This window comes from Camelus bactrianus, chromosome 26 (genome assembly GCF_048773025.1).
Source record: "Camelus bactrianus isolate YW-2024 breed Bactrian camel chromosome 26, ASM4877302v1, whole genome shotgun sequence".
Lineage (NCBI taxonomy): Eukaryota > Metazoa > Chordata > Mammalia > Artiodactyla > Camelidae > Camelus > Camelus bactrianus.
In genome coordinates this window covers 31,267,996-31,281,610 of record NC_133564.1, presented here as the reverse complement: position 1 = coordinate 31,281,610, position 13,615 = coordinate 31,267,996, and the positions used below count along the sequence as shown (strand labels likewise).

At 44.2% G+C, this 13,615-nt stretch overlaps 1 protein-coding gene across 5 annotated transcripts in view; it reads left to right on the top strand.

The window, feature by feature from the left end:
• ZMAT4 (zinc finger matrin-type 4) overlaps positions 1–13,615 on the top strand; it is a 420,999-nt gene that overhangs the window by 151,567 nt on the left and 255,817 nt on the right. For all 5 annotated transcript variants that reach the window (XR_012502429.1, XR_012502427.1, XR_012502428.1 and 2 more), the window contains exon 4: positions 10,042–10,198. Coding sequence is in view for 2 of the 5 variants with exons in the window: in XM_045518776.2 (XP_045374732.1) it covers positions 10,042–10,198 (157 nt within the window). In the remaining 3 variants the exon portion in view is untranslated. The remainder of the gene's footprint in view (positions 1–10,041; positions 10,199–13,615) is intronic.

Genomic DNA, 13,615 nt, shown 5'->3' with positions numbered 1-13,615 from the left:
ATTTCTCCCTTTTGGGATCTTGTAAGTACTGTTACCATCTGTTTCAATGTTTCTTCAGTGACTGAAAAACCAACCAGTGCCTTCCAAATGCCAAAGGCACACAGAGAGTTCTACACCCCACCTGAGCAGACGGCTTCCTCCTCTCTTTCCTTTATTGCCACAAGGACCGCTTTCCCCAATCCTATGGAAATGGAGAGATGGTTTGCCATCCAGGTGACGGGGGATGTATGTCTCTAGTCCACAGGGGAGCACAAGGCTCCTGCCAGCTTTCACACAGGCATTGCAGCTTCTTCCTGGGGCATCTGGACACCACCCGCCTTCCTAGCCAGCGGGACGCAGCCTTCTTGTGTGGGCAAACTCCCAGGGTAACGTCTCATTGCCACTGTCCCCATTTTGGTATCGAGTATGAACTTTATGCCAGTTGCTCTTCTCCTGAGACAGAGCAACAGTGTTGGGAAGAGAGCAAGGGAGAGATGATTGCATGTGGAAAACAGATGTATGTGATCAAGTTGGAGCTGGTTCGTGGATGGCCACGCCCAAGTCACTCATTCAGCACCCCTTTAATTCGTGTTTATTGAGTCTCTTCTTTGTAACTAGACCCGCGGCAGGTTCTGGAGACACAGGGAGGGTAATTCCTAAAGATCTGGCCTTCAGGATGTTTGGGAGAGACCACACTTTAAAAAAAAATGCTAGTAAAACAATGAAAAGAATACCGTTAATCAAAACTTAAGGCATGGATGTTAAGGACCAGAAGAGGTCAGCAACGCAGATACAGAGGAAGTTCTCAGAAGTCCTGAAGGGACTCCTGAATGCAGTGGTCGGGCATCCTGATGGGATGTGAATACGCTGGGAGGAGAGAGAAAAGTGGGCCCTGGATGGAGTGGGCCAGGATGCAGGAGAGGAAACCATGGGAGAATGATTGCTCAGAACCTGCAGCCACTCAGGGAACATGACTTCTGGGTCTTTCTGTCCCAGTAGAGTAGGCGAGAGGGAGAAGAAGGTTCTTACCTGCCTACCGCCTCTTTTCAGAGTTAAATACCAGACAGTAAGCCACGGCATGCATCACTCTGGGAGTAGTTGCATTTATGGGCATTTTATCCTCCCGCAGGGTATGGGCAAGGATACAGTTATTTTGGGCTCTAGCAGTGGGTATCACATGCCTCTTGCCTCAGGGGTGGCTTAGTAGCAGCTGCTGATAGGTTTCCATTATAGCCGTGAAATGTCTTTAGCCAAAGCGGACATCAGTGATCAGAATTCCAAGGATGTCCATCCAGCTCATCTTGAGAGGAATTCCATATACTACAAGGCAGTGCATGCAAACAAAATAATTCTTCTTATAACCAGAAGCTGAGATGACATTGTAAATCAACTAAAAAATAATAATCATTCTTACTGCTTTTCCCTTCTCAGTGGGTTTGCCTCCAACCAGAAGATGCCCCGAAAAGACAAGTTATGCTTCAAATGTCAGTCTTTCTTTGGGCTTTTGGGATCATTTAAATGCATCTCTTAGGCTTTTTTTTTTTTTTTGTATAACAGGTTTATTGAGATATAATTTATATATCATACAGTTCACCTATTTAAAGTGTACAATTCAAAGGTTTTTAGTGTATCCACAGTGTCATGTAGCTATTAACCATAATAAATCGTGGAATGTTATCACCAAAAAGAAACCCTGTACCCATTAATAATTGCTTCCCGTTTTCCCTCACCTTTCCGTCCCAATTCTCCTATTCCTTGACCATCACTAAGCTACTTTCTAATTTTTATAGATTTTCCTATTCTGCAAATTTCATGTAAATGGAATCATACAAAGTATGGTCTTTTGTGATTGGCGTGTTTCACATACCATGTTTTCAAGGTTCATCTGGACGGTAGCATGTGTCAGTATTTTATTCTTTTCATCGCTGTTAATCTATCATTGTATGGATTATAGCACATTTTATTTACCTGTTCTTCAGGTGATGGACATGGGTTATTTTCCCTTCTGAGCTATTATGAAGTGTACTGTTATGAATATTTATGTACAAGTTTCTCTGTGGATATATCTTTTTATTTCTCTGGAATGAAATATACACTCACTTCTCAGTTTTCATCTCTAAAGTCACCGACTCTGAGTTAGCAAATACAGAGCCATTGCTCCTCGGGGAAAGACAGGGTTAAGTTCCTGCAAGCCACTGGTCACAAGACTTTTGTTACCTGATCAATATTTAACTTCATTTTTGTGAGTGTTCCTCTTTAAAGATGCCTTATTGAACATATTTCTTACAAATAACTGATTATACATCGTTATTCTTTACGATAAAATGAGCTGAGAAAGTGATTTTCCCAGCTCTGTGTAATATGGTGCATTTCACTGACTTTTAGCTTCACAACAAGGCTGTCCATTTTGCTTTTTCTATCGGTTGTTATCTTGTGAATCCATAAATGTAGCCACTTTTCCATCTTTTCCAAAGCTTCCTCATGCACTGCAGATATAACTTTCACACTTTCTGGAGCGATCTCACATACGGATCAGCAAATTTCCTCTGCCTTGTCCCGGAGGCACAGCATTGATTGATTGATTACCGCCAAACTCACAGCCATCATCACTTTTACTCACGCCTGGATAAAGCCCCTCCAACACGTGTATTCTCTCTGTAAGGCACATCCCACCCTTGTGGGGCTCGAGACCACTAGACAGCACTTGAGCATTACCCTTGGGGGTCGATTTGAAGCAGTAAAATCACCAACACAAAAATGCAAAACATGGGGAACTGAATAGGCCATGGAAAAAACGCTTGTTTATAGAATGAGAGGTGTGACAAGAAAGCGGTGTTGCCTCATTGGAGCTCAGCTGGGAACGTGTGTGTCAGGTGACTCAAATTTTTTGCCACTCCATACGTGTCTGCAAACAGTCACAAAACCTCAAGTATGGATTTGGGGGTTACAAGTAAATATTTGGGGTTTTTTTCCCTTTCTGGCTTCATTCACTTAGAATGATGACCTCTGTGTCCATCTGTGATATCACTCATAGGTGGAATCTAAAAAAAGACAAAAAAAGAACACCATGAACTCATCTACGAAATAGAAACAGACTTGCAGACATAGTAAACAATCATGGTTACTAGGGGAGAGGGGGTGGGAAGGGATAAATTTGGGAGTTTGAGATTTGCAAGTGTTAGCTACTATATATAAAAATAGATTTAAAAAACCAAGTTCCTTCTGTATAGCACAGGGAACTCTATTCAATATCTTGTAATAACCTTTAGTGAAAAAGAATATGAAAACGAATATATGTATGTATACGCGTGACTGGGACATGTGCTGTACACCAGAAACTGACACATTATAACTGACTATACTTCAATTTAAAAAAAAGTAAATATTTGCAAGTAGGTAAATTTGCAAATACAGGTTCCCCCCACTCTCAGAAAGTAGATGATTTCCATGAAACCTGTCCAAAGCTGAAATGCCGTGAAGCAAAGAGGGCTCCTCTTGCTAAGAGAGACACAAAATTAATGGAGATAAAGCACAGATGCTCACAGACAGTTCAAAGCTATGCCTATGGGATGCTGAGATGCCATGTGGTTCCCAGGAAGGAGTCTGGTGGCGCCAGCCTCCCCACTGGGGGTGGGCGCTGCTTTCCGTGATCTATGTAGGTCACAGATCACTAAAATATATTTTAATGTTTGTTGTATTAACCTTCTTATTTACTCTTCCTGGTACTTAACATTAGTTCCTGCAGATTTGAGTTACAATCTGGTGTCATTTCATTTCTTTACCTTGTGACAGTTTTGCTCCCACCTACCTCCTTTGCACTGTTATTGTCAAGGACGTTATATTTCTATATATTATTGGCCCAACTAAACAAGTATATGCATGTGATTTTAAGCACATACTTTTTAACTTAGTTAAGAGAAGAAAGAAGACATATGCATTTATATATATATAAATTTTATAAATACTACTTCCATTAGTATATATTGTAGTGTGGATCTGCTGGTAACAAATTCTCTCAGTTTTTAAAAACCTCTGAGTGTCTTTATTTCACCTTAATTTTTGAAAGAAAGCTTTGCTGGATGTACGTTTCTTTGTTGGGATGTAAGTTTTCCTTCTTGGTTCTTTCAACATTTTGAGCCTGCCGTCCCACCGCCTTCCAGCTTTCATTGTTTCTGATGAGAAGTCAGCTGTCGGTATTATTGTGGTTCCCCTGTAGGTGATGAGCTGTTTTTCTTTGCTGCTTCAAAATCTTCCCTTTGTTTTTAGCTTTCGGCATTTTTACTATAATGTATTTGGATGTAGATCATGGTGCGTTTATCCCACTAGAGTTTTGTTGAACTTCCTGGATGTGAAGAGCAATGTTTTTCTTCACCTTTGGGGAGTTTTCAGTCATTATTTCTTTGAATGTTTCCCTGCTCCTCCTTCTTTCTCTTCTCCTTTGGATATTACAATTCTTTGGGCACATTTGTGCTTGTTTGACGTCTTTGGTGTTGCTTTGAAGTCTTTTCCAGTTAAACCTAACGTCTGGGCCCTCTTTTTTGTTGTTGCTTTTTTTCCTGTGTATGGGTTACACTATGCTGTTTTTTTTTTTTCTTTTACATATTTTTTTTAATTTTGTTGCTGTTGTTGTTGAAAACTGGCTATTTTAGGTAATATAGCATAGCAATGTTGGAAACGGATTCCCCCACCCTCCAGGGCTTGTTTCTGTTGTTAATTGCTTATTTATTTGCCCAATAGCTTGGCTAGACTATTTTAATTATATCTCTTTCCCCCACGATAGGCAGCCACCAATGTCACTGCTCAGAGGAACAGCCTTACGAAAGTTCACAGTCACTGTGGGGTGACCGTTGTTTTTGCAGGACTCTCTTCGACTGTCTCTTTCCGTGATCTTCTCTGTTAAGCTGTCCGTCCCTGCTAGAGTCGTATCTAGCTCTTAGGCTCTGCTCATTGCTGGATGGTTGCTCTGTTGTTTTTGCCAAGGCTCTAGGATGTGGCTGCTCTGTGGTCTGACCTGATTACATTCAGTCCTTTCGGTAGCATGTGTTTGGGAAGCAAGTCTTTGACGCTTGTTCTGACTCCAGCCAGGCTCCCCTTGGCTGTCTGTTTCCCTAGTTCTCTCTGATGAACTTGCTGGGCTGTGGTTTAGTTTGTTGCTCTGATAGGCCATCAGCTTTCTCTTAATTGCTTACCACCCAAATCTCCAGTGGTTTTGAGAGCATCCTTAAACTTAAACCTTCCTACACTCTTTTTCAAACACAGTCAGTTCCTCTGGGGAGAGTTTAGGAGCCATCTTTTCTTACAGTCCCCCTCTTGTCCTTCTCATCTTATGGAAAAATCTCTGAGCCACTGTTTCTCTCAGAGTGACAGCCCTGCTTTATTAGCTGGCCGAAGGTGGCATCTTCAGGTTTTCTTAGCTTGTTCTTCCTGGCACAGAAGCTCTGTCCTACAAGCAAGCTGGGCCAAGGCCAATCAAGTTTCCAATATTCTTCTTAGCTTGCTATGCCTGGGTTAGAGCTTCTGTCCTGTGAATGAAAGTGGAAGCAGAGAGCACCTGATCTCCTGGCTAAAGTGTCAAGAATTTTGCTTCTACATCTTGGAGCAAACGAGGATGCAACTAATACTGGTGGTCTGTTCTTTCTGATATCCCTTAACTGGGAGCTGATGGCAGAGGGAGCCCTAATATCTCGACCACACACCACCAGAGCGGAGCTTCCATCATGCTGGGCAGGGAGGGGTCAGTAGGGAGGGAGATTGTTGTCTCCAAAGTGCCATTGACTTTCACTGTTCTTACTGAGTTAGTATATTTTCTTGAATATATATATATTTTTTAATTTGGTGTTTGCTCTTTGGATAATTTTCAGAGACTTTAAAGATATTGAAAAAAAATAATTTTCACCAGTTATGGTTCTGCTGGAGAACAGTTTCACAGCATTCCTTACTCTGACATTCTGAGAGTGAACATTCTCCTTCTAGACTTTTTACAATCACCTAAAGTAAAGGAAAATGAAGACAGTTATCAGAATTAAGTCTGAAAAAAAAAACTTACAAAAACGAAAAAGGACTTTCAGGACTAGCGAGCCAGGGTTTTCCACCTCTATTGGATTTTTCTGAAAACTTCTTAACTTTGCAAAATGCTTTGACTAAGCAGCCTTAGGACAGTCTGCAAACTTTCTTTTTGTTCTTTCCTTTTTTTTTTCTTTCAGCAGTGTGGATGCTGCATTGAAAAAGTCTGAATTTTTGCCTTCAGTTTGAAACCCGTATTTTAAGACTATCTTGGATTCCTCTTCATTGGCTTGGTAGCTTGGGGCCATTCTCAATTCTTTAAATCAGAAACTTTGTGTTCACTGAGATCAGCTCATCAAATGTGATGGAATTTCTCCCCTGAGCCAGATAACAGCAGTGTTCTGGGTGCAGTGGAAGACTTCAGGAAATGCTGCTAGATTCTGTAGTTGCAAGGAGCCATTAATTTGGGATTCTGATAGCCAAGAATACACAATTAAAAGTTCTGATACTTTTCAGGCCCTTGGTGACCACTGAGATTCTTTCTGGGCAGTTGTGACTTCACCAGAGTCACGAGAGGAGTCAGAGTTGGTGGCATCCTGTGAGTGACACTCACCTCTCTAGTAAAATATCCCATAAAATATGTCCTCTGGGCCTCAAAAGCTGTCTCACTTCTCAGGGCATCGCAGCCCCTCTGTTGTCAGTTACCTAAGCTTTCTCGGTCCCTCTTCTGCAACCATGACATCACTACATCCCATAATATTTTCTTGCATAACAATTGGTTTTCTGCTTCTGTTATTCTTTGGTCCTTCTCTATGGTGATGTGAATGAGATTGCCCAGGAGAGCAGGAATCTTAAGAATCTATATGAAAATCATGATGAAACTAACATAGATTTTGGGAAGATGGTCCTCTACTTGATCACTTTTTTTGGGGGGGTGGGAGGTAATTATGTTTATTTACTTGTTCGTTTATTATTTTTTTTTTAATGGAGGAACTGGGGATTGAACCCAGGACCTTCTGCGTGCTAAGCATGCGCTCTACCACTGAGCTATACCCTCCCTGCAGCCAAGCCCTCAAGTTAGTTTATAAATTGTTGAAAACCCTGGTTCTTTTTCTGGCTCACTTCCTGTTAGTCTGAAAGATCTTGGCTGACCATAAACCTCCGTGCATTATGTGTCTCCTCTGTTGACTTTTTATGTCATGCAATTTATTAACCCCTCAAACCAAGCCTCAACACCTCTTGTCCTTCCATAAACATCCACAGGTCCCACCGTGTGACAAGCATTGTCCTAGGAGCTGAAGTCTTAATATCAATGAAACAAATTCCTTGACCTTGACAATTCCCTTGTTCCTCATGAGGGGATCGGATATGGAAACAAATACGTGTAATAATTCAGAGTTCGATTATAAAAGAAGTATGTCAAGGACATGGAGAGGACCCTAAAGCCAGTGCCCACTACTGCAGTACAGTAGGCGGAGGCAGAGGAAGTTTCACCTCAAGGAAGTGATGGTTACAATGAGCCATGAAGTCAGGTTCTGGAAAGACTAGAGTAGACAAGAAATGAGGGAGGACATTGCAGGCATGAGAAAGGCTTGAGATGCAAATCTGCACAAATCGGCTCATTTGCCTTATTGGTCTTTTTTTGCCCCTTACAATTGGAAGAGTGTGAGTCCAGGAGGAGATGGTAGTTCCTTGATTATAATACTTCCCCTTCATCTGAGGCCTGCCTTCTGCAATTCTCCTGGCTCCAGCCTCCTTAATAACACGGAGTCAAGTTCTGTTCGTTTAACCCAGCACTGCCCCTATTAATAGGTCCTTACAGATGTGTGAAATGAGTGAATACCATAAATCATGGTCATTATCCAGTCGAAGGGGCTATTCTTTACCCTGGAAGCTGGTTCTGAATCCACTTCACATGATGACAGCAGAACCCTGTGTCCAGGCTTCCAGCCTTTCTGTAGAAAGCCCCCACCTTGGAGCACCAGGGAGGGAGGGACTGGTTCGCGAGGCCAGGCTTGGCTGGCGGTTTTGCCAGCAGTGAGAGAGGGCGTGCCTGGATTCTAAGCAGGTATAGATTGTGAGTTAAGCTTCGGCTTACGCTCTTGTGCCTAATTTTCAGAAAAATTATATGCTTCAACCCATATTATGCACAAGTAGGTGAAAATGGGTCATACTCTCACAGCCTTCCTTTTTTTTCCCCCTAAGGGTAGGACCAGTACCCCCTAACACAGAGTGGGACAGTCCCAGTTTGGGTCTTTCGATCCTCCAGAGCTGGCTGTTCCTCACTTAACTGGTCTCAGATTTTTCAGTAACTCCCTGACCCTGTCTGTGGGTCTGTGGCATCTCCCAGGCTTGGCTGGGGAGGTAAGTGAGGGGACGCCAACTCCCCCTCCCTTACTGCCTGGTCCAGTCAGCCTCCAGCGCAGACCACACAAAGGGGTAAAAGGATTTCTGATTCCTTTTTGTTTTTCCACTGGGGAGGAAACTCAAAGCGCCTCAGCTTGAAACCCTCAGCAAGGATGCTCTCAGTGTACCCAGCAGCCTGCCCTGAGGTTTGTGCCTCGCCAGGAGAAGCCCCTGGCGGAAGCCCCTCCTCTCTCCATCAGATTCATTTCCTCTCACTGACCACCGCTCCCCAGCAGTACATTTCTTCAAATCTGACTCACTGACTGATCAGAGGGTGGGGACATGCTGAGATTTAATATGCTAAGGAGAGACAGGAAACAGCAGAAGCTGGGGCTTTGTAACTACAAATCTCAGAGTCCCTGATGGGGTCTCTCCGTTTCCCCCACCCCTGATCAGGAGGCCAACCTCTTGGAACACACATACACACACACATGCACGCATGCACGCACGCACACAGACATACCACTCCTTTCAAAGATGAGTGCTAATTATCAGAGTTATTACAGGCTAATGCCTTAAGAAGGAAGGAGTTCGTTTTCTAACTGCCACATAATTTGCCAGGCAACACTCTCCAGCAGTCTGGACATCTTATTATTATGCAGGAAAATATGTAACTCCCTTTCTCCAGCCCATCCCCACCCTCCTCCTCCTCTCCCTGCCATTTTAGATTGCACTCTTTGAACCTGCTGAGAGTGGGAGAAGGGGCTCTTGTGGGGCCAGATACTCTCCCAAGGCTGCTCTTTAACAAAGAGATGCTTTGCTGTTGCCGTTCTATTAAGGACTAGATTTTCTCCTTATCTGAGAGTCTTCTTTATGCTCAATTTCGAAGTAGGCAGGAGGGGAGCCAATGGATTAATCCTCCCCTTGGTGAGACGGGTAATTGATGATCTGTGGGGGCAACAGCCAGGTCACATGGTGTGGCGGAGGATTTATTTCTTCCTGAATCATTATTCATCGTCATTAAGTCTGACAGAGAAATAAAAATCAAGCTGGATTGAAGTATGTCAGGCAGCAGTTAATGATCACCTTTCCTGAAGGAAAGGAAACAAACGCTCCCGGAAAATTCGGCTAGCATGGTCATACCCTCACTTTATGATAGAAGCTGAAGTCAGTGATGAAAAACCTTCAATTCCTTAAAGAAATCTTTAAAAAAAAATCTTGACCATGGAGTCACGTGTCCTGATGAGGCTGAAGTGGGTCAAAGGCAGAGCTGAATGCCAAATGATAATTTTTGCTAAATAATTCAGGCCATGTGAAGTCTGATATTTTACTGACTTTGATAAGCAAAAGGGTGCAATTACAGACTACTTTCCTCACGAGGCCGGATCCAACATGCTCTGGCCTCTGAGGGGCCCCGTTTTATTTCAGGCAGCTCGCATCCACAGGTTTGTCCTGTGTTCCCAGTGCCTGGCAGCAGTGGCCCCTGTTCAGTACGGGTTGAACTCAGCCGCTGAGAAAGTTTTGATGATGATTATGATGAAGGACAAAAAGAGATCACAGACCAAGAGTAAACAGCCATTTCAATAAGAAAGTCTGTGGTACCACTCGCAACAGAGCGGAACCAGAAAAGAAAAAAAAAAAAAAAAAAAAAACAAAGAAATCTGGGGCCCCGGGGGCGCTCTCTCATGTTCTTTTTGTCTTTCTTCCTCGCAGGGAAGTGATGCTGACATGGTGGATAAAAACAAGTGCTGTACACTCTGTAACATGTCCTTCACCTCCGCGGTGGTGGCTGACTCACATTATCAAGGCAAAATCCACGCCAAAAGGTTAAAACTCTTGCTAGGAGAGAAAACTCCATTAAAGACCACAGGTACGTGTCTGAACAGTGATGGGGATGGGGGAGATGCTGAGATCCCGGCACCTTGCCCCTCCACTCCGTCAGGCTGCCTCTTCCGGGGCGGTGCCGGGATCAGAGCCTCAGAGAGGCTGCCCTTCACAACCTCCGGGGGGAGGGGGGGGGTTGCTGACTCTCATGACTCTCAACCTGCCTTCTTCAGATTGATAATTAGCAGTTGGTGTCTTCTGAACGGCTGATTACACCCTGAAAGATGTTGTCCATCATAAGCGTTATGTACTAAGTAAGATAATCTATTATGTAACGAATGCGGTCCTTTCTTAGCTTGCGTCTGTAATCGGTATGAGAGATGGAGAGCATGTTGTATGCGTACAGATTCACTACTTGGGCCTGGATAACGTTCTGATCTTCATGGGGATCACGAGGAGGAAAACCACAGTCTTTAAAAACACTTTCATTTGCCCACAACTGGGGTTTCCCTCTCCTCCATCAGATGACATTCCGGTCGTCTTACTAAGGAATCCTGTAATTCAAGCGTATTAACTTTCACAATAAAAAGCTTAAATATTGGTAACAGATTATTTGACCTTTTAATTACTTAAGTGGAAAAAAATTCTTCAGAACTAAAATAGTACTGTTGTAATTTAGTAAAGGTAGACTATTTGAACAAGGTCTACATCGTGGCAAAGAGGTTACTAGACTGAGTTATAATCCCAAGAAATTGAGGTTATATTTCACGATGCCTGCTTTTTCAGTGCAATTAAGATGTAGCAATGCATTTTATCTTGCTGCCTAATGAATCATGCATAAATCGTGGGTGTAATTATTTTTTAAGTGGTATTTTGGAAATTGAAGGGAGTCTAAAACAATACTTGCCTTTCGTCTTCACTGGTGTTTCTGTTAAGAAAAAATATCTTCTTTCACCTACAGACTAGCAAGGAATCTTTTTACTACATTTTCCTACTTAGTTTAACTAAGGAATATTGTTTTTGTGAAGGTGGCTTTGACATTCAGATACAGGATGGGGTTGCAAAGCACGTAGAATTTGGAGACAAGCTCAGGTTGTTTGGGGCACACTCCATGTATTGACATTTGAGAAGCAGCCACTCGGCTGAAACTCCTGATCTGTGCTCTCTAAAAGGCTGGATACTCACCTTCTAACCTACTCCCCCTCAAGTCTCTTAAAATAGACACTTCAAAGAAACAGTCGTTGGAAAATTTTCACCTGTTTTCCATGAATGAGTAACCAGCCCATTTGTTCTCCCTGCGGGAGCGGAGTATTGCCTGTTAAATTTAATTTTGGAGGTAGTGATGGAAGAGGAGATGCTGTATCTTTGCTTTTCATATCAATTAGCAAATGGGAGAGTGCTTACTTCTGTAAAGAAATCACCACATGGAAAAAAAAAAAAAGTAGTTCTTTGTGAATTTCAGTACATCCTCAGGATAACCAAGCACAAGTTTGTTTTTCTGAGATAAAATACTTGTTTTTGTGAGTTAAAATACCCCCAGAGGTGGTAAATATAACCTGGGGGTAATTTGTTATTTGCCATCAATATAGTCCAAAGGAAAAGTCTAAAATACTTAAGTGACAGTGTTTGTTTAATGACTTAGTCTGTGTGTCCGTGGAGCTGGCCCAGCCCTCACGATGACAGAAATCAGGGGGGGCGAGGAGGGAATGAGAGTGGGCAGGGGGTAAGTGGCACTGGCAGTTTGGGCTGGGGAAGCCGATTCTAAATGTCTTTCCCCAGCATCTCCCTTTCTCATTAGTGGAGAGTCCCCAGGCTGCACATGCCCCATTCTGCAGCTTGAATTCTCATCCATTCTCCTCCAGAGCTGCTGTGAGCAGAAAGGATCTTGCAACGTGGTGACATCAGACAGAATTGGAGGGCCTGGGAAGCTGAATTGGTCCCTGGGTTTGGGTTGATGTCATCCCAGCTGTTGGCAGGGAGCAAAGGAAGCCATGTATCCTACACTGAGAGGGGGAGGTGAGTCACTAGGTTCACGTGTAAGCAGAGGGTAGGCATTCGGTGGTGTGGCACAGGAGAAGGGCTGAGGGCCTGATAGGAGGAACCTAGCAACGGGGATTCTGGGTACAGAGGTCATGCGGAGACTCAAGCAGGATACTGGCATCAGGGAAGTCTGGCAGGTGGTAGCGGCGCCCTGGCTGCGGTCCTGGGATTCTAGGTAAAGGAAAAGCTATTAAGAGCATGGCAGGGCACCATCATTTTAGACAAAAGTACTGGGCTGGAAACCACCCAGTATAAGGAACACATCCGGAACCTGGTTCCCAGACCTAGGATAGAGGTCGAGGCTTAGTGACAAGCACAAATTCAGTTACTACAAAATACAGGATAAGGACCAAAAGGCAGCAGAAGAGAGTACCCAGACCAGGCTTCCTGAACTACCAAGGGCAGCCCCTTTGGCATCTTGAGGCGCATCAGGGTTGCCTGCCGTCTGCCTTTGCCACCTGCATCCGAGGCCAGCAGCAGTGCCTGAAGGTTTGGCTGTGGCTGCCCTCTGCACATCGAGGAACTGCTCTGTCCGATCAACCAGGTTGGCTAGAAATTACTTCTACAATGAAAACAAAAGGAAGGGGGAAAAAAGAACATCTAAAACACAGCCAACTGAATTAAGATGCCAGAGAGAAGCCGTCCCCTGCTCAGGTGTGCTGCTTTAGCGCCCCCTCCATGAATGAGAGGCTCTGGAAGTGCGGTGACTTCTGGGTGCGAGTCACTGAGGCACAACTCACTGCTTCTCGGAGCTGCTCCGTCAGACGGGGGTGAGCAGTCGGTGTCTGGGAATCAGCACCTTTCCTCCTACTCAAGATGGGCTTTGATCACGCATCAGCCTGGGATCCTGGAGACTTCGTGGCAGTTTGAGTTGCCTTCTCCAGTTGGGCGTCTGTTTATTAGAATTTCTGAGATGCTGGGCAGAACTCGGGCTGTGAGATCACAGGTCAGTTCTCAGAACCTCTGGTCTAGTTCACGCTCTTCTCGAGCTCGCGGTAAAATGAGAGCGTGAGGAGGACCCACCGTGTTCTCGCGGGATTGGCCGACCTCAAGCGGGAGGGAGATCGTGCTCAGGTTGGAGACTCCACTGAGGTGGTTGTGCCTTTGTCACTGCCACGGCTTGGGATCCCCTCAGAGATGACTCAGAGGAGAGAGGTCACAACAAGGAAGGGCATGAAATCCTTTTGTTGGAGGGAGAGGAAAGGAAGCAGGATGGTTTTGCATGGAAGAGATTACTTGGAAGGCTGTCCTGGGAAAGGGGTTCCGCATGCATGTCTGCACACATGCGCGCATACATGTCTGTGCGCTCATGCGTGTCTGTGCGCGCATACATGTGTCTGCGCGCATATGCGTGTCTCAACTTGGCTATAACAGATCTAACCAACGAGTGGGTAGAAATTAGGGGCATAGAGGTGAGCTCAGG